At 42.8% G+C, this 20109-nt stretch overlaps 1 protein-coding gene across 2 annotated transcripts in view; it reads right to left on the bottom strand.

The window, feature by feature from the left end:
• Nucleotides 1–313: 313 nt before the first annotated feature.
• Nucleotides 314–20109, bottom strand: part of nova2 (NOVA alternative splicing regulator 2) — an 87770-nt gene continuing 67974 nt past the window's right edge. For both annotated transcript variants that reach the window (XM_036001633.1, XM_031284682.2), the window contains one exon: nt 314–6292. In XM_036001633.1, coding sequence (XP_035857526.1) covers nt 5270–6292 — 1023 coding nt within the window. In that variant the 3' untranslated portion in view covers nt 314–5269. The remainder of the gene's footprint in view (nt 6293–20109) is intronic.

Raw genomic sequence — 20109 nt, forward strand, 5'->3', positions numbered from 1 at the left:
TTAGGCAGCAACTGAGAACTTTTTTTAGTACAAGCTCGCTCAGCAAGTAGCAAAATAGTTTTAGGTTTGTTCGAGAGTTTTATTCGTATCCCTGTGAGGATCTTTAGACAACGACAAAATACTCATTCTGTTATATCGTCAAAATCAAAAATTTGAACAAACAAACAAACATTTGAACGTTTGAACGCGTGTAAAACAATATCAAAATGCTCTACCCTTATCGGCATGCAAAGATTTGTCTCCGAAAAATGAATGACACACTGCCTAATCACTTCTTTTTTGTTTCTTTGTTTTTTTTTTCCTTTTTTTTTTGTTTGTCCACGCTTTACTTTGATATCATGCAATATAGACGTGCAAAAAAGATAACATCTATTTCCACAAAATACATTTTCATTGTAACTATAAAAGGCTGTATTTAAGAATGCTATCAAGTCACATTTTTTTAGCATAATTATGCTAACCTATCGCTATGTTGATTTGTCTAGCCCCCAGAGTCATAGTGCTGTTGCATTCTGGGAAGTGTAGTTCCCAGAGGACTGGCTAATCCTCAGCTAACATGGCGGTCCCTCGTCTTGTGGCAGGAACAGAGAGGGTTTAAACAAACTGCTATACTGAGGCGCTTTGACAGTTAGTCTACTTAGTTCTTAAAAACTGTCACGTGGACCACTCTCTTCCTACGTAAATTATAAATATGGTTCATTTGGCACTTTTCACATTTTCTTAATATAAAAGTATGTTTCCTCTTATCTTATGTGGGTTCAACACATTTACAGTTTCACTTTGTAAAGACCTATTTTGGCACAGGTTTAACTTGTTCAGGTTAGAATTACACTATTATTAACTTATCGTCAGCTTATAACAGAGCTCGTATTGAGACTAGCCTCTCCAGCTAAAGGACAGATTTCGATATGTTTTAACCTTGTATTTTTAGTACATCAGTTATTGTATAGCAGCATTGTCCACAAATTAAAAATAAAATAAAATGTAAACCTATTCAACATCTAAATCCAAAGCAGACAGAGGATAAAGGACAGGACAACATGCCACTACGTGTATTGCTTCCAGTACTCATCACATTTTATCTCGACCCCCTAACATTAACATAACTTAAGAGATTGGCCGCTGTATAAAAGACAAACTAAGAAAAGATCTTTCTAAGGTTTAATTAATGAGATGAAAAAGAAATCCGTCCAGTAGTAATCAACTCAACTGGCACCTATATCAGGAATTTCAATGCAGTTTTTCCACTGTAAACGCACTGTGCTGCTTACAAAGTAAGTTAGCAATGAGGCAAGTTGTACAACAAACTGAACCTGCTCTGACTGCGATAAAGAATCCCCACCATCGGTTTTCCATAGAAGCAGGTTTGTCTGAATGGAGGAATGAATCTTTAATTAAGCATTCATCTTCAAAATCTTAATTTAGATGAATTGAATATTTGTTCAGTCTATAAAATGTCAGAAAATAGTGAAAACAGTCAAGTTACCAGAACAGCTACGTCCAAATTCCTTGTTTTGTCTGACCAACAGTCCGAACACCAAACATATCCAACGTACAATGATACAAGACAAATAAGAGCAGCATATCCTCACATTTGGAAAGCTGTTATCAGTAATTGTTTGCCATTTTTGCTTGATGAATGATAAAACAAGCAGTAATCTACCTGCTCAAACCTGGCGTAACGTGCACTAAATAAACTGGGAAATCGGTTACTGACTGTTTACAGCACAGTACAGTACTACAGTGGAACAAAAGCACACTATCTACAACGACTACTATCTTTCTATGGTCTTAATGAGGTTTTTGCCACAAAATATCAAACATAAATCCAGTCAAACCCCATCAATGGCAAAATATTCCCTCACGATGTGTATGTTTTATGTTTGTGCAGCAAGCTATTCCAAATCAACAATATTTCTCTTATTAAAAATAAAACTCACTGATCCAAACTACAGATAAGAGGGTTTATGCACTGTGCCCTGCCAGCCTCAACTATGACTCCGTCTGCAGGCGTGGTCGTTTTCTGATGGTGGTGCATCGTGGTGTCTCCGAGCCTCAGCCGCCCGAGGAGGCAAAGAGAAGAGAGACTCAATCTGTGGTGTTTGTCAGGGCAAGCAGCAGACATGCATTGATCGTAATACCAGACATAGTCACCCATGGAGCGATGTAGTAGGAGGAGAGGGGGTGTCAGGATGGGAGTGCACTGGGTGGGAGGGAGGGTGAGTGTGGATGGTGTTAGATGGGAGTAAAGAAGCCTCCTTACCAAGCTGTGGAGATAAACCCTCACTGGCGCTCCAACAGAGAGTGACACATTCGATAGCACAGTGGAGGATTTTGGGTCGGATTGGTTTAAAAAGAATAAAAAAAAGTTTTTTTTTTCGTTTTTTTTTTTATCTCGGAGGAGTTCCCTCCCCTCACCAGGCTGTTTAGGTCAATAAATCAAATGCACCCCCTCCTCATTTTTGGCATTTTACATTCCGTCACACTTCAACTCCTGTTGGACTTAAATATGTGTCCAGGGGTTTGCCCATTGGATGTACAGTACATTATCAATTTCAACTGTTTATGAAAAAGACACAGCTGCGATAGAAAAGTGAATTTATAATTTGTTCCAGTCACTTTAATTTGCTACTGGACACCTAACACTCCCCCAACATCCCACCCTCTGATTACAAAACACTTTTCCAAGACAACAGGTAAGCAGAATCTAATTGATCTCAACTCGTGACCTCAATTGATTGATCCTCTTCATCGATCTAGTCTCTTTCTCCTCTTTCAGTATTCATTACGACGTACATTTCTGGTGAAGTTCTTCATATGCATTCTACATATATATTCATATATGTGTGTTTATTTTTTTTTTATCCCTGCCATACAAAAACCGTCCAATCGCGATGCCGCCTACAGCACACATCCCTAAACCTCATAGGCAGAGAGAACCGCTCCCTCGCTTCACAGTGCATTAAGACAAAAATTCAGTGTACTCCGATTGTAAAAAAACACACGACACAAACAAAAAAATTAACAACAAAAGAAACAACAGCATCTTCAGCAGCCTCTTGTGTCTACAGTGGGCCGTAAACCTGTTGCCATGGGAGACCTGCAGTTTGCCAGAGGCAGAAACGAGCTCAGCTCCCTGGACGTATGTTGAAAATCTGTCATGTCTGCCTTTTACCTCAGCGGCAGTCGGACGGTTGCCTGATAAGGGCAAAGATCAGTGAGGCTATTTCTCTCCTTTACTGATATACACGCTGTCTCAAAATAGTAAATCTACCAGTGAGGCTCGCAGATTTAGCAGTGGACACCGGACGAACAACGTTCCCTCGTCATGTTTCAGTGTTTCTCAATGTTTGCATTTCTCAGTAGTCTTAAGTGCTCTTGCTTGATCTAGTCTGTAGATTGGGTTTGTCTGAAGGGTTTGTAAGACCACAGGCTGGGCAGTAGCAGTTCATCTGAGAACTAGGCTCAGTTCAACTCAATTATTCAGTTCAGTTCCAATTTAGCTTTGTGGGCAAACTGTAACAGGGCATATTACTACAGATTTAGAATGACCAGGCGTTAGAGCTTAATATAGCTGCTAAGATGGTGCACTGCAGCCTGTGGTGTGAGTGGTTTTCAGATATTGTCTTGCTAATGCAGTCTGCATCATAGATATGGTGAATTCCCTTTTCTAGCACCAAATATGGCATCATATTATTTTGTTTCAGTGTGTACGTGTGTGTGTGTGTGTGTGTGTGTGTGTGTGTGTGTGTGTGTGTGTGTGTGTGTATATATATGTGTGTGTGTGTGCGCGTTCCCTGTTCTGCTCTTTGACTGGATATATAAGGTGATCCTTCACTGCGATGATATTAATGCCTGGGGCGGCTTTCTTACTGGACTTAAATAAGACATATATTACACTATGTGACATTACTATTCATCTTCAATCCACTTAAATTAAAACAAAAGATTCAAATCAAAAATAGTCTCATTTACATTCATGTCAACCTGAATTCACAGATAAAAAATAAAGAAACAACTGAGCTTTTTATGGGTGAACTCATTAATAAATAATGACGATGGTGATGATTCCTATCGTAATAGTCATGACATTATCATTAACAGAATTATCACAGCAGACTGCAAAAAGATGCCATAGATCCTGTGTTTTGCCGCAGCTTGCACAGTATCACTCTCGTCGGTTTCGCACTACGTGAGATCATCAGCGTGCGCCTCGGCATTCTATCTCAAACAGTAGAGCTGCGCGTGTGGGCTGGGAGGGGTGGGGGTGGGGGGCTACGTGCCATAACACCTGCGGCGCTGCACTGCTAGTGGGATACATCACAGGGTATACAGGGGGGGCGGTGTGCAAATGAAGAAACGCCCAGCTGATTTTCTCCCCCCCCACACCCCAATTTCACTTCACCCTTTCTTCATCTCTCAGAAAGAGGGGCAGAGGGGGGAGGTGAGATCATAGGCGGGGGAGAGAATAAAAGGGGTTGGGGGGGATTCGAGGACGTTTCTTCCCTCACACACCAACCTTAAGTTTGCAGTCTTGCTCATTATAAACCCTTGTAAAAGGGAGGAGGGGGGAGGGCAGGGCAAGGCTGTGGGCAAGTAGTGAGAGAGGCTTTGGGAGGAGGCGGGGCCAGGGGCCGAGGGGCAAATCAAAACTAGAAGAAAAACAAAAACCCTACGGGAGGGTGTGGGGTGTGGGATGCAGGGGGAGGGAGGGGTAAGGGTTGTTTCCATAAGGGATTTTGGGTTGGGGGGGCGGAGGGTTGTACCCTGTAAACGCAAACCCTCCCCCTCTCCGTGCCCATGCCCTTCCCTCCCTCCCCCTACTTCCTGTCACCTCTCAGGCAGTCGGCCTGTCTACATGGCATTCAGCTTTGTCCACACAATACACAAACAAACAAACAAACAGACAGCTTAATTTACTAAACAAAACCATGAAACAAAACAATAAAAAATCCCGAAAGGTCAAGACGTTAAGTAATAAAACCTTATTTACATGTTACACATTTTTTTCTTGGTTTTTCAGCGTGATAACTCACTCCTCTCCCTCCTCGTCTTCTCAGCACATTTTTGCTTCGCGTCAAATTTTTTTTTTTTTAATAGAGAATACTGAAAACACGCAGAAGAAAACGGCGCGGACGATTCCTTCTGACATTCTTGCTCTCCTCTCCTTCTTCCATTCTCACTCTCACTTTTTTATACTCCTCCCCCAAACCCCCACTCTTTTTTTTTTCTTCCTCTTTTCCTCCTCGTTTCTCATTGGCTGTCAGGTTTAGCCCACCTTCTGTGGGTTGGTGGCACGTACCCCCTGCTCGTAAGTGATTCGCTGGCTGATCAGGTACTGTGCAGCCTGTGTGGCGGCCTGGGAACCTGTGATGGTCACCTTCCTGTTCCGAGTTCCAGGGATGAACTCGCCTTTCTTGGAGATCTGGATCCTGGCGCCAGTCAGCTCCTGGTACTCCACTAGCGTCTTCCCTCCTTTCCCTAAGATGGCTCCCACCAGGTTTTCTGGCACAGCGATCTCGACGACTTCCTTTGCTCCTTCTGCTAGCTTCTCCGTGGCCAGTAGAGATGATGCCACCAGGGGCGATGCGGCGCTTAAGTAGCCATTGGTGGCCCCTGTAGCGGCAGCCAGGGATCCCAGGGAGAAGCCTCCGAGACCTGCCGCTGGGTGACCTGCGCTGGTGGATGCATCGCTGGCGTAGGATGCTAACAAATTAGCTGCTGCGGCTGCTGCCGGGTTAGCGTTAGCTGCCACAGCTGCTAACACCCCTGAGGCTGCAGCGGGATTCAGCCCCAGGCCCAGGGAGTTGGTGTTGTAGCCGTAGCTGGCCAGGGTGTTGAGGGCGGAGGTGATGGCCAGCAGGTCGTTGCCTGAGAGGCTGGACATGGTGGTTGGGAAGGCCCCGACTCCAGCCAGGCTGGCCTGGCCAAGCAGAGAGGAAGCCGTGGCTGCTGCAGCGGCTGCCGCGGACGGCATTACCTCGGTGGAGTTGGCGTATGGGGAGCCAGTGGGGTTGGAGTTGGCGACGGGTCCTGTGATGTTGGAGTAGGAGATGTTGAGGCAGGAAGAGCTCTGCGGATCCTCCTGGATCTTCTGGACAATGATCTCGACGGCCTTGCGGTTCTGCTCTGGCTCCCCGCTGATGGTGACAACGCGTTCCTGCAGGTTGATGCCCTCGGGCTTTTGGGATAGCTGGACCCACGCCCCGGACTGCTCCATCACCGCCTTAACTGTGGCTCCACCTTTACCGATGATCAGCCCTGCCGTGCTGTTGGGGACAATCAGCTTCGCCTGGTGGAAGGGGCAGGGAAGTCGGGGGGGAAAAAAGAGGAAAAAGAAAAGAAAAGAAAACATATGTTATTGGTTTTCCACAGAGGTGGGGATTGGCGATGAAAAATCTTTCTTTTGTCATGCAAAACAGGGTAAAATGGTACACACATTGTTCAGCTCAAGAGTAGACTTTAAAAGCAAGGTCAGTGCTGAAAAGGACTTTGTCAGGAACTGCTTTGGTGTCCTCGAGAAGGACGGGAGCCAAAAAGAGCCAAAGAAAAGAGGGAGAGAGACTGAACCATGTTTGAATACAGAGAGAGCGAGATGGAGAGATGTGTGTGTGTGTGTGTGTGTGTGTGTGTGTGTGTGTGTGTGTGTGTGTGTGTGTGTGTGTGTGTGTGTGTGTCTGTGTGTGTCAGCAGTGTAATGATGTCCTGAAGGAGAAAGATATGCGATAGACATACAACATTAGGAGTGTGCAATTACAGTGTCTCCACCAACTTAACACATAACTAATTTTTTTCTTTGGTACGTAACAGAGAGGAAAGAAGAGAAATAGACAAAGTGCAAGTTGGTGAAAGAACAGGTGATGAAAAGGTAGATAGAGGCACATAGAGTGGGAGGGAAGGATGGATGAGAGAGAGAGAGAGAGAGAGAGAGAGAGAGAGAGAGAGGAATTCTAAAGAGGCTACTTGTGTAAAAAAACTAACATTGACTCCCAGGGGTCAGCGTTGTCATGGAAACACAGCTCCAGCATTCAAAGGGTAGTGAACAGGAGTGAGGCAATGACACACACACACACACACACACACACACACACACACACACGCATATGTACACACTCTCCATGTCCAAACACAGCGTGGTATATTTCATTTTCAGTTATTATACTTTTTCATTTGTTCATCATATGTAACACTGGAATGGAAATTATGTTCTTTAGTGGATTTTCGTTTTTTACAGTTATTGGAGAATTGACACATAGTACACTGCTGTGACTGCTGTGTGGACCCTCTCTGCCATGTCTGCCTGTTACTTTGTTTGTGTGGCTGCTTTCTTTGCAGGTACTTCAGGAGGGCGTGGCAGAGGCTCGTTAGTACAGCGGCAGCACCTGGGTTCATTAGTAACACTGGCAACACCTGGGCTCTGTGGACTAAATGTAAATGAACTAGCCTGACGTGGTCATAATCAGATTCTAGTCAGAATATGAGTCTGATACTGCTCCATTGGGCTGTGATTATGGGGCGTGTTTCAACCGAACCAGGAAAGAAAATGCCTCTGCACTCAATTGGATAGATCTAGAACCAGTGGCGGTTTTTGGCACAGGCGAACCGGGCAGTCGCCCATGGTGGGCGGCACGAGAACTTAAAAAAAAAAATAATAATAATCTGCGCCGCGAAGCGGTTTTCTGTTATCTACCATTTCACTGTGTGGGGAATTGGCAAATCGGCACCCTCCTTGCAGCTGCAGGCGCCCTGCTTGCACCCCCTACTTTCACGATGGAATGGACTAGTCCGTAACGGTGCGGGGCCCGGCGCGAAAGATAAACACACGGTGACAGGAGAACTCGGAAGTACACAGGAGACAGACGTCACAGAAGCTGCAAGTCAAAGGCAGGCTTCGACAGAGCAAAGGCAGAGGCGTGCGGACGGGTGTGGCAATGTGTATACATACGTGATCGCGGTTCTCTGTTCCCCTTTTAAAATTAATGCGCTGTCGATATCTTCTATAACAGACGCGAAGGCAGCCATCTTTGTCGTAAACAAATTCAACCCAAGCGCTCTTTGGTGACGTGATTGATTTCGTTACTGTTGATCATCTGTCCATCATCTTATAAAGCCCGCCCTGACAAATTGATTGGTCCGAACAGCTCTGGTTTGAGCATAGTTGCTCCACAACAGATCAAGTCCAGACCGAACTTCCCGACCTCAAATGTTGTGGGCGGGGCTAAGTTCGGCTGGCATCCAGGCTATAAATGAACTGTTTTTATATAGCACTTTTCTAGGCTTAACAACTCAAAGCACTTTTACACTGTATTGTACCATTCACACAAACATTCATACACTGGTGGCCGAGGCTGCCATACAAGGTGCCACCTGGTCATCAGATAAACATCCACACATGGGAGAAATTCGGGGTCCAGTGTCTTGCCCACACTTTGACATGGGACTGCAGGGCCTGGGATCGAACAACTGACCTTCAAAAGAGTCACAGCCGCCCTAGTGAACCATTTAAAGGCCCTCTTGAGTTCCTTTGTGGTCTCTCCTCTTTGACACATCATCCTGGCCTTGGGTGTGTTGCTGCATCTCACAACACTGCACATACAGTACATTCTTTCACTCATGCACCCACCCACACTACTGACCTTACTGAATACACACCCCACCGTTTAAGTTTCCTTTTATGTTATTATTTAAACTAATATATCATTTGTTAATTGGCTTTGTTGTGCGCATCTCCCTTTTTTGTCATGGCTGTGCGGAGCGGTTTGTGACAGTCTATGGGACGTCATTAACCTGAAGTGATTCTAATGCCATTCTAAATTTCATCCAAGCATGCAATTGGGGTGCAACAAATTCCTTATTCTTTAAAAAGATTGGATTACATTACAACTAATCTATTTAATGTTAAGTCTACAAAATGTCAGAAAATAGTGAAAAATGTCCCTCACCGTTTACAATGATATAAAACACGAGGGCTCTCTCAGTGAATTTAATCAAAATGAAATCACTTTACAAGATTTTTTTTATTGTACACACATTTCTGTGGATTGCGTTAATGCTTTGTTTTCATGATTTTCCAAATTCTATAAATGATAGATTTGACATCATTTTGAGTGAGTGAAAGTGAATAGTGATGGGTTCAATAGGATAGCTGCTATTTCTCTCAGTAAAGCAAGCATCACTTTGCCGAATGGAAACAGACCAGAGGAAAGTGTAAGACTCCGTCAACATTCGACACAAAAACAACAACTTCTGCTGCAACTTCATTTACTTTGCTCTTCAGCTCACAAATGCAAAGTCGTTTTTCACAAACAAGGACACCTGCAGCTGGAGAGGTTATCGACTTCTGCAGCACATTAGCCGCCTCGCTAAAACATGTGGGTGTGTGTACAAGTGCCGCGCTTTCTCCTCCTAGCATTGATCCCACTCTCTGCAGAGCAAACTACTGTATACCACTGCTATCTATGCTGTCTGTCTGAATGTCGAATATTCATATTGATGGCAGAAAAGAAGAGTGTGGGTTGGAGACGAGGGAGGGCTGAGGAGATAAAATGACTTGGCCTTGATAAAGAAAAGAGGACGATAAAATGAAAGAGACAGGGAGCGAGGGAGGGGCTGATTGATTCAGAGAAAAGAGCACGAGACGCACTATTTTTTGCTTTCTGTTTTTCCACACAGAGAAATTAAGAGGAAAGAGAAGGAAAAAGAAAGATTCAAAGCGAGGGGGATCAATTCAACTTACAAAAGAAAAATGCGAAGGCCATACCAATTACCTCCCCTGTCTCCCCCTCTCCTTTCTCCCTCCTCCCTTCCCCTCTGGTTGCTGCAGTTTTAAGCCAAACTACATCCGCGCGGCAGCAGCCTCGATGCAGCAGTTTGTTGCCACGCCGCATTCCACAGCTCGCTCTCTGCACCGCAGCTTTCCACGAAGCGGAAGATGAATTTACATAGAAATAGAAAATTAATAAGGGGCATGCAGGAGGGAGCCACTTCAAACCAGCAGACAGCATCAAATATTCACTGCTTAGAGTTGAATATAAGAGAATTATCTTCCCCCCCTGTGAGTGTTTGTTTGTGAGGCGTTGGTGTGTCGCTCTACGGGATTAGCAGGTGCAATTTTATTCCTTTTTGTTCATTCATCTTTTCTCTCAGAACGAGTGGCAGTTTGTAGTCCCTTTCTATTGATTAGTGTTGTTACTGCGAGGCTCGAACACAGAGAGGCTCCTTCAACACGTCTGTTTACGTCCTGCTGCTATCAGAGACTCGGCTACAATCTGCTGTCCTGTGTAGATTAATGAGAAGAGCAAAGTGCTAACAAAGTGTGAACACTGCTGGAGCTGAGCCACTCTGTTTTCTGTTGAGCTCTGAGCATTGGCCCAGTATAGTCGAGTTACCTTTAATACTAGAAATCACTAAGCACATATGGCAAAGGTTCTCAAAATGACATGAAAAATAATCAACTGTGTTCCACTGTCATGCATTACACAACAACCAAAACCTATAGTAATTAATTAGTTTGGAGAGAAGTGAACTACTTGGAGAAGAAAATCATTTTTAATGTCATCATCCAGCCCCTAAAAGCACTCTCAGAGATCATACCTCTGCACAATCCTCTACTTTTATTATTTTAATGACTGAAGAGGTGTTGTATTGGTCAACATCTGCGACAAAATACATAGATTTTAATGCAGGAGGTTTTGGGAAAATAAGGAAAGTGTTCCAAAATCCTCACGATGTTAGGAATAAACAACATCTGCGGGAAGATGTATAAATGATGTGTGATGCCTTAATTGTGCTTTAAAAGGTTTGAACTCATTGGTGTTTATCACTGTTGAAGTCTAATTTTGCATCTGAAAAAAAGAAATGTCCCCGCACATTTTTTTTTTTCCGAGTGCCAACATTTTCAGGATGGTTGTTTTTGTGGTGAGGAGATGAGCAGGCAGTGGGGGGTAAAAATGGAGACGAGGGATAAAATAAACAAGTGACAGGCAGCGAGAGAGAGAGAGAGAGAGAGAGAGAGAGAGAGAGAGAGAGGGAGGGAGCCAAAAAGATTTTACCCATGAAGCCTTTCATCCTCTGCACTGAAACATTCTCACACACACACACACACACACAAACACGCAAACACACATGCACAGAGTGTTGGTGGGAGGATAAACAGTGGCGTACAGTAATGTCTGATCCCTTCTGGCCCTAATGATCACATCTACCATCTTCATACCCAACTGATTCTCTCTAATGAGCTTCTCCGTTTGCCTCCACTCCTCCTCCTCCTCCTCCTCCGCCTGCTCTGCTTTCTTCCCTCACGTTTCGCTCTTCCCATATTGTTGTTTTTCTCTCCTTCCGCAGTTTTAAAGAGGTTTTAAACCTCTTCTGACAAAGTCAAACACACACACTCCCACACACACAATCCGTTCTCAATCTGAAGGTGTTGTGAAATCATCATCTTCATCCTGGATTTATTTGGTACGCTCTAATGGCCGACTTAGCCAGCCAGCCTCGTACCTACCCACAATCCTCTGCACCCAGCACCTTACTGCATAGCCGCCACAGAGAAGAAGATTATGTGACAGTTGGCAGCATTCAGGCAATCACGGTGATGGCTCTTTCATGTTTGTTTTTTCCTCAGCCGCTCTGGTTTAACATTTTTGCATCTCTGGTGTCTCCCTTTTTGTTTTATGTTTTTCTCCTTGAAGAGTTTTATATCTTTTAGGAGAAACACTGCCACAGAAGAGAGGAGAGGAGGGTTTGGCATCCATCCAGCTGCTGACAAGAACGTCCTGTTGCTGCAGCTGCTGGGCCCAGGTCGAAGGTGAAAGCCAATCTCCTGTTCATGAATACACTGGAGGAGGAGCAGGGATGGGAAGTGTTGACTTCAGCAGGGATGGCGGCTTAGCAGATAAGTCCAAATCAATGTCAACAGTGGGGTGATTTGATTCTGGAGCAGTTTGGGACAAGTTCAGGGTTTGACTGTTGGGGGTTTATGAATGCCAAAACTGCTAACAGTTCATACTTTGAGTTAGGGCTGCACAATTAAACGGAACTTTAATCGGGATTATGATTTCGGCTACTAATGATCACAAAAACGAGTAATCGAGAAAAACCATTAGCTTGCACATTACGTTTTTCAGATAAACTCTTTTGTTGTCTTGTGTTCTGAATGAAAACAAAAGTTCAAACGGGCGAAAGTATTAAGGGAAATTTCACAGTTTAAGGTGTTTTCACCGTTGATTTGTTTCGCTGTTTTACTGTTTTTTAGCTTCAGTGATGCAACATCTTTCCAAAAGACAACGAGGAATCATGTTAAATAATCATGATTTCAATATTGACCAAAATAATCGTGATTATGATTTTTTTTTCCATAATCGAGCAGCCCTACTTTGAGTGGACAAATCTTAAAATGTGACAAAGGCATTCAATGTTTGTTTTTTTACTGGAACAGCCTGGGACCATAAACCCCAGAATAATGATTCTTTTAGGGTTAGCAGCTCTTTATCAGCCTCATCCAGTCGGCCCACAATGCATCTCTGCTCGTTATGTCCTGACGAGGTTCACCTGGCGTAGTCTTGGGGTTTATATTTGCTCAGTGGGAGGAAATCTAAATGACTTTGCAGACGCCTAGTCAGAGCCGTGTAGCAAATTCAAATTTAAAACATAGCGCAGTTCGTCATCATTATCTGCCTGCCAAGGGACCACGGACGGAACATAGCAATTGTGCTAAAACCTCTCCTTGTTTTTACACAAGGTTAATGTTTAATTGTGCACTGTTCCTGTCTAGATAAAATGACATTACATTAGAGAACGTTTCATTCCTTGTATGCAGCTGTACTCTCTACATCTACTTCTGTGACCGTGCTGCTCTTCACCCTGTAACAGCATAACTCCCTAATGCTGTCTCCTTTTGTCCAATGAACCTCATACTTTGATGAATGAACAAACCAGACCATTAATAATTTCATAACATCATCTTAACAACTCCATTTAGCTCATTGAATTGTCCAGCTTCCCACTGTTTGGCTCAGATGATTGGCATTGGATGTTTTCTACAAAAATAAACAATCTCCAACCCAGTGGTAGGGCAACATAAATGTACAGAAAAACATCATCATTTTAAGTCATGGCAGTTATTGTTTGAATCTATAAGGGAAAAAAACACTCCTCTTATAACATGATCAACATAAGTTTTATAAGGCTTCCACTTTGCCCGTCACCTATTTCTTTATTGTCATCATGTTGAGAAGCGAGTGAAGAGAAAATATTAAAATGTTACAACTGAATTAAGTCTCTGATGGAGAATACAGTAGTTGCCTAACAAAGTATTTCCATTGTCCTGAAGTTGACCTGTTGTCCTCACAGCCTGTAAGCAGACAGACAGCGAGGCAGAGGGGGCATGTGTGTGTGTGTGTGTGTGTGTGTGTGTGTGTGTGTTGCATAGACAAGTAGTAAAGATAAGCTAACAGGGTGCTGAGACCACCAGAGCATGGAAAACTGAGAGAACGATGTCTCATTTAACAAACGAGGCAGCAAGCAAACGGTTAACAACCATGACACACACACACACACACACACACACACACACACACACACACACACACACAAAAACAAGTATTTATGTTTTCATATTAAACTTTTTGCTGATGGGATGCTGATGCACACATCATCCCATTTGTGCAACAAATTTACCTACAGGTACAAATAAAGTAACCTGAACTTGAAAGAGTAACAATAAAATCTGTAAATACATTTAAATTGCAATTAAAGTTTGCATGCCGAAGAGAAAAAAAATCCACACATACATATTTTAAATTGTGTGAAATAAGATTTTTTAAATTGCATTTAGCATACTTGTGCATGCAGACCTTTAAACTGCGCCTGTATGCACCTATCTTTCCAGTATTCATCTTTTATTTTCACATATATTAGCAAGGTGACGTGTCTGAAAATATTTTCTAATAGGTCAAAGCAACTTAACCTCGATTTAATCCCATATTTGTAACCTGTTCCATACTAATAAGTCAAACACTCTTCTCTTGTTTCTCTTGCTTTTCTTCATCTCCCATCACTCCGTCATCCCTCTATCCATCCATTTTTCCTTCCTTTCTTCTTCTCTAGCTCACTATATCAGAGCTGTCATGTAATTGTCGTCCGGACGTTGTCTCCCGTTCCATCCAGGTCACAAGGCCGTCTTTCAGTGTTGTCATTGGAGGACAACACACACAACCACACACACACACACACACACACACACACACACACACACACATGCACAGACACAGATGGGCAAAGATGCACACACGCAAAGACACTCATAAATTCATAATTTCACTTGTACTTAATACTCGTACTAAAAATGTGCATACCATACAATCCCACAAAGATAAACAGACAAACACAAAACAATACACACATGTTCTCTGAGATGTACGTCCACACCTACATGTAGGCTACACACATACACACACACACAGCAAGTCGAGGACAGCGGACAACTGTTGAGGCTGCAGAAGTTTGAACTTTGAAGTCTTAAGTAGGGGACTTTAGCTTAATCTGCCTCCTCCTGATCCATAGGCTTAGTCGCCCCTCTCTCTTCCTCTCTGCCTCTCCCTCATCAACCTGTCATCCCTCTTTTTCCGTCTCTCTCACCGTCTTTTTTTTTCTTTTATCCCCGACCTGTCCAGGAGCCCAAAGCCCACCCTCTGCAGGTTAAAAATAACTGCAGGACAGAAGAGCCGGGGTACAAAGACTGACAGCGAGGGGACATAGTGTGAACTTGGATATGAACATTCATGCATACAGGCACACACACTCACAGATATATCCATACACACTTGTATAGGCTTTATAGTGCTCTAACATGCATAACAATTTCAGGGCTTTTTCTGACTCCTAACCAGGATTTGGGAGCATTTTGTTTCTGGTATGCAAACAATACAAACATATAATATGTATTCTATGTGCATATAGACACACATGGGAAAGGTTAGAGCTGGCTTTTGTCCTGTAATGTTGCAGTTTGAGTGACCTCCTGAGCAAATTTTCCTCTCCTGAGAGACATTAAACTTGTCATAATGTGCTTATACACACACACACACACACACACATGCAACATGAAATTACATTATTTTTCTTGCCCTAATGGGGTAACGTGCAAACGTAGCCATAGACACAGCTCAAGTTAAACACACTATTTAAAAAAAGAAAACATGTGTGGTTCAGTGATGAAAAATACAACTGCTGGAGTCATTAAAAAATGCTCCTGATTTGTAGATAAAATTGAACTGTCACAACCTGGCTCAAAAGTATGTGACAAAAGAATTATCCCACACAAACGGCCAGTTGCCACTTCAGACCATGAATCTCTTTTTTTTTTTTTGGAAACTGTTAAACATTGTGAGTGTGTTTCTGCTGGTTCCATCATTACATCTGTGCAGCCAAGACTTGCTTAAACCCACAGGCCCCAAAGTTTCCAGAGATACCAAACATGTCCTGCTGAATTTTGGGGATGAGTGCAAATGATGCATAATACATCTAGAATATTTCCATTTGTATGAATGTGAAGTAAACGGCAAGTATTGTAACTTCAGCAAAGTTTTGGAACAAGCACATATTAATGACAGGGCAGGAGAGTTTCCTCTTTAAACAGATGTACAGCGAGCAAAGGTCTGTAGCTCCTTACATTGTGTCAAAATAAAAAGATAAAAAGATTAATCTGTGGAGTACACCGTGTGGCAGGTACTTACACATAATGTAAAAACATATTAAACGTTCTCGTTGAGAGACACAAAATCAGTTTGTGGAATGTCAGATAATACAATTTCCTTTCTTTCTTCCTTCCTTCCTTTACCCCTTGTGTCCTTAGTGTTTATACCTCTCCTCTCCTCTCCTCTCCTCCCCTCTGTCCATTTTTTGGTGTGTGACCTTCACGTGTGCGAGTTACAGCAGAGATAATATAATGCAGGCGCTCAATCATGGCTGTTTGAGCAGATAAGAGACACACAACAGAGAGTGCGTTATTCTGCTGACTCAGCAGTGAGGCGGAGACTACAAATCACAGGACTGATGGGAAGATAAAATGTTACGTAAGAAGGTAAGACAGCAGCAGGCGGATACAGTACAGAACAGACGAATTATCAGTGCACGTGTCTTGTTAACGAAAGACAAAATAACACTCCGCGATGACAAGTGGACTGTATGTTTTTGTAGTTCAACACAACAGACAGAGTGGTAAGTCTTGTGTGAGGAACTGATCAGTGGATCACGTCATTTTCAGTAGTCAGAATTATAATATACTTGTTGGTGTGTTTGACTCATTTTTCGATGGAAGCTGAATCGATTCTCTCTCGCCAGCGAAGCGTGGAGTGTTACACTCCCTCCTTTTCATCATCTGACACCAAATGAGCCAGACTCTACGTTTTCCTGACATTTATGGTGAACTTCCTGTGCTTGGAGGCAATAACAGGAAGTAGGAAACAGGTGTTCATGCTGGAGGTGAAAGTTCACAGGAAAAGGCCCCTCTCTCCTGCAGGAAGTGGCATGAGGGAGCGGCCAGGAAAACAGCCAGATGAGAGTCGATGAGTGTAAGTGCTCGTAGGCCTATGTGCTGCCGCAGTTTTCAGTCTGAATAAAGGCCAGGCCGAGCCAAAAATAGCCCCAGAATAATACCACAACAAAACCACAAGCCATTTACAGCTGATCTCACAGGGGACACAGCTCCGGCTCTGCAGCTCACTTCCAAACACCATAATGCAACAATAACAGAAGAGAGGGCATGTTTTACTGCCAATATGAATACAATATTGATACAGTAAGTAGGTGATGCCTTACTACATTACACATAAACACTTTAAGGGAGGTCTCCAGAGTTCTTTGGCTTTTATGTCACGACCGCTGGTGTTTGTGTGATGCTTTTCTTAAAAGACTGAATTTACTGTACACCAAAACAACAGCACTTTAAACAGGGATGATCACAACGGGCTAGGTTACCTGATACTCTTACTGTACAAAACATGCACCTGGTGTCTGTGACATCACCCACAGGTTACAATTGTTGGGCTCATTGCTTACCCCCAACTTGTTCATTGTTTGAAGTCAGAATAGAGGAGAGTCAAAGAGCAAGAGCATACTTATGTCCATAATAATGTCTGTATACATGTCCATCTAAAGTTAGCTAACATTAGCTACCATAAGCTACTTGTCATACCAGACCAAGTGAGGTGAAATTAGCTATTGAGATCCAATTTTTATATAAATAAGTACGCATTTGTGTTTTGTGTTTTATAAATGAGTCCGACACTCAACATCTTGTGGCCATTAGAATATCTGAAGAACATTTCCAAATTGGCTTCAAGTTTTAGGGACAAACACACAAACAAATTAGTTTACTGTATGCTATAAAAATGTGTTGAATTAGTATTTTAAGTGACTATTTTATGTATCTGTCAATATATCACAATACAAATAAAAACATCAGCAATCAAACAACTACCTAAAGTCCAAGGTAAAAGTGCATTATGGGACACTGAAGTCCAGTTTTTCATTTAGTACTGTACCATTACCATATAACAGAGGAAAATCAGCCCCTAACTCAGTTTAAAGTACTGAAAAAAAGTCTTTGTTGACATTTTGTGTATCAATCGAATTGTGAAATTGATTGTGTGAGAGCACTTCTCACCCTTTCCAAACTATGAATATCTAATTTGAAGTGTAGCATTAGAGCATGTTGGAGAGTGAACACAGTGATGTGATTATGTTTTACAAGAGCATACTTGGGGTGGAAACAAAAGCAAACAATAATAATAAATAATACAAGTAATAAAATCCCTCAATAAATTATCTCCGTCCGTATGTCATGTCAGACCTCATTAGAGCTGGTAGAGGAATTTATTCAGCTCATAAATCTTCTTCGTCGCTGGTCTGTTGTCCTGTTATGCGGCCTTGAGGCGCGGTGTGCCGCCGCTGCTCTGTTTTTCTTTCTATCAGCAGCTGCTTCTTCCAGCAAAGGTCTCTGTCACTCAGCAGCTGTCGGCTAACAAGAGTTCAGATCTGCTTCCAGCTTTCAGTCACCCACTCAGCCGGCCAGACTTTTGTTTTTGGCTCAGCTTGTCCTCTCTCTCTCTCTCTCTCTCTCTCTCTCTCTCTCTCTCTCTCTCTCTCTCTCTCTCTCTCTCTCTCTCTCTCTCTATATCTCTGTCTATCTGTCTTAATGTCATCATCTTCCACACTCTCTGTCTCTCCATCTTCCTCCCAGTCTATCGTTCCAACTCTGCTTCTTTTTCACAACATCACAAACACATATTTCCTCTCTCTCTCTCTCTCTCTCTCTCTCTCTCTCTCTCTCTCTCTCTCTCTCTCGCTCTCTCTCTCTCTTACCCACTTGTATTCTCTCACCCAGTCCCAGGGGTTAACCAGTAAAGCCAACACCACATGCGACAACAGCCGCGCTCTTGACAAGAAGAAGACATATTATACACAACACGAAATAGTAGACAATCAACGGCGCACCGCACCCGACACCATTCATCTTTCAGGGGCACACGTGTATGATGGCATGTATGTCAACGTGTGTGTGTGTGTGTGTGTGTGTGTGCGTGTGCATGTGTGTGTTACTTTGTTCGATTACCCATCCCTGCATTACTGGACTGAGTATGTTTTCCACTTCTTTTAGTTGGTAATAACTACGTGCAGTTTATATTAAAATGTTACTTTTACATTCATTGTTTTTTTCAAATTTTCTTCCTTACTTTCATTCTATTAAATTGTCTTTGGTAAATGTAGGCTTAGGGTTAGGGTGTGTGTAAGGGTTAACACATTTGGCAGCACTAGATTAGTGTCTGTAGAGTACTGCAGCATGTTGCTGAAGCAGGAAAACAAAAGTATTTGAACGACATCATTTGAATTTAGACGTAACAAGTTACTTTTTAAGGTTGTGTAATTAAATATGTTCATAATTATCTTATTATTATATTTCCTTCAGAAATTTTCAAAAAATCAAAAGTACGTATGCACTATTAACTCAAATACAACACATACATAAAGTTGTGGATCACTTTATAAACATTTTTCTGTTTTCCTCAAATGCACAAAACTTTGGGTTTTTGCTAGAACTTGAAATCAGTTTCTTTGGGTTTGATCGATGCTCGGCTGCATTAACTGTCTTGGAAAGGTCGGGGCATCTGTGTGTCCAGCAGGGTTGGTGTTGGTGGAGGAAGTTATTTTGGTATGGGGGTTTCTTTTCATGCGTATAAACCTGTGTGCATCTGTGTGTCGTCGAATGCTGCACAAATCCATTTAGTCGCCTCTCCGACATGGTATAAATAGCCTAAAGAGCAACAGGGGGATTCACCCTCTATTATGAGTGTCTAAATATCAGCAGAGCTATTAGCCTGCTCGTCTCCCCGCGGCTGCTCGCCTCGTTCAGAACAGCATTATTCAACTGTCAGTCAGCCTCAGGCGCTCATGATGCAGAAGATACAAACTGAATAAGGAAAAAAACATCACACATGTTGAGGGTGGTACTTTTAGTTCTGTTAAGGGACAAGTTCGCCTTTTTTGTATGCCTGTATTCCGCTTATTCCTGGCTGAGAGCTAGATGAAAAGAGTAATATCACTCTCATATGAAGCTACGGCGAGCAGCTGGATAGCTTAGCTAAAACTAAGAAAGAAAACAGAGGCATAATCCACCTACCAGCACCTGTACAGCTCAATAATTTATAAAAAGAGTAAAAAGTTATATCCCATATGTCAAATCTGTGCAAAAACTGAAGGGTAAAACAACAATTCATCATGTTACAGGGGTTATGTTCTGCAGTATCTTCTGGCTCTGAGCAGTAGGCTAACTTCCTGGACTCTCCACTGGTTACCTGGCAACTACAACCTGAGTTTCGTGTGGATAAATTTGACTGATCTGCAGCCTTAACCACATCTTACACTTATTGGATGACCTGCAATGCCGACTGCAAGCCAGGCCTCGTCGGCCAACAACAGCGATCGACCGCACTAAAGCTCTTGTGGTTGAATGGGATTTTCAGGAAGGTGATGTCAAACAATTCCCTAAAGCTGTAATATTTGGGGGTGCACATACTTTTGGCCATACCATCCGATCCTGACAAAAATAAA

The sequence above is a fragment of the Sander lucioperca genome, chromosome 5, assembly GCF_008315115.2.
Source record: "Sander lucioperca isolate FBNREF2018 chromosome 5, SLUC_FBN_1.2, whole genome shotgun sequence".
Classification (NCBI taxonomy): domain Eukaryota; kingdom Metazoa; phylum Chordata; class Actinopteri; order Perciformes; family Percidae; genus Sander; species Sander lucioperca.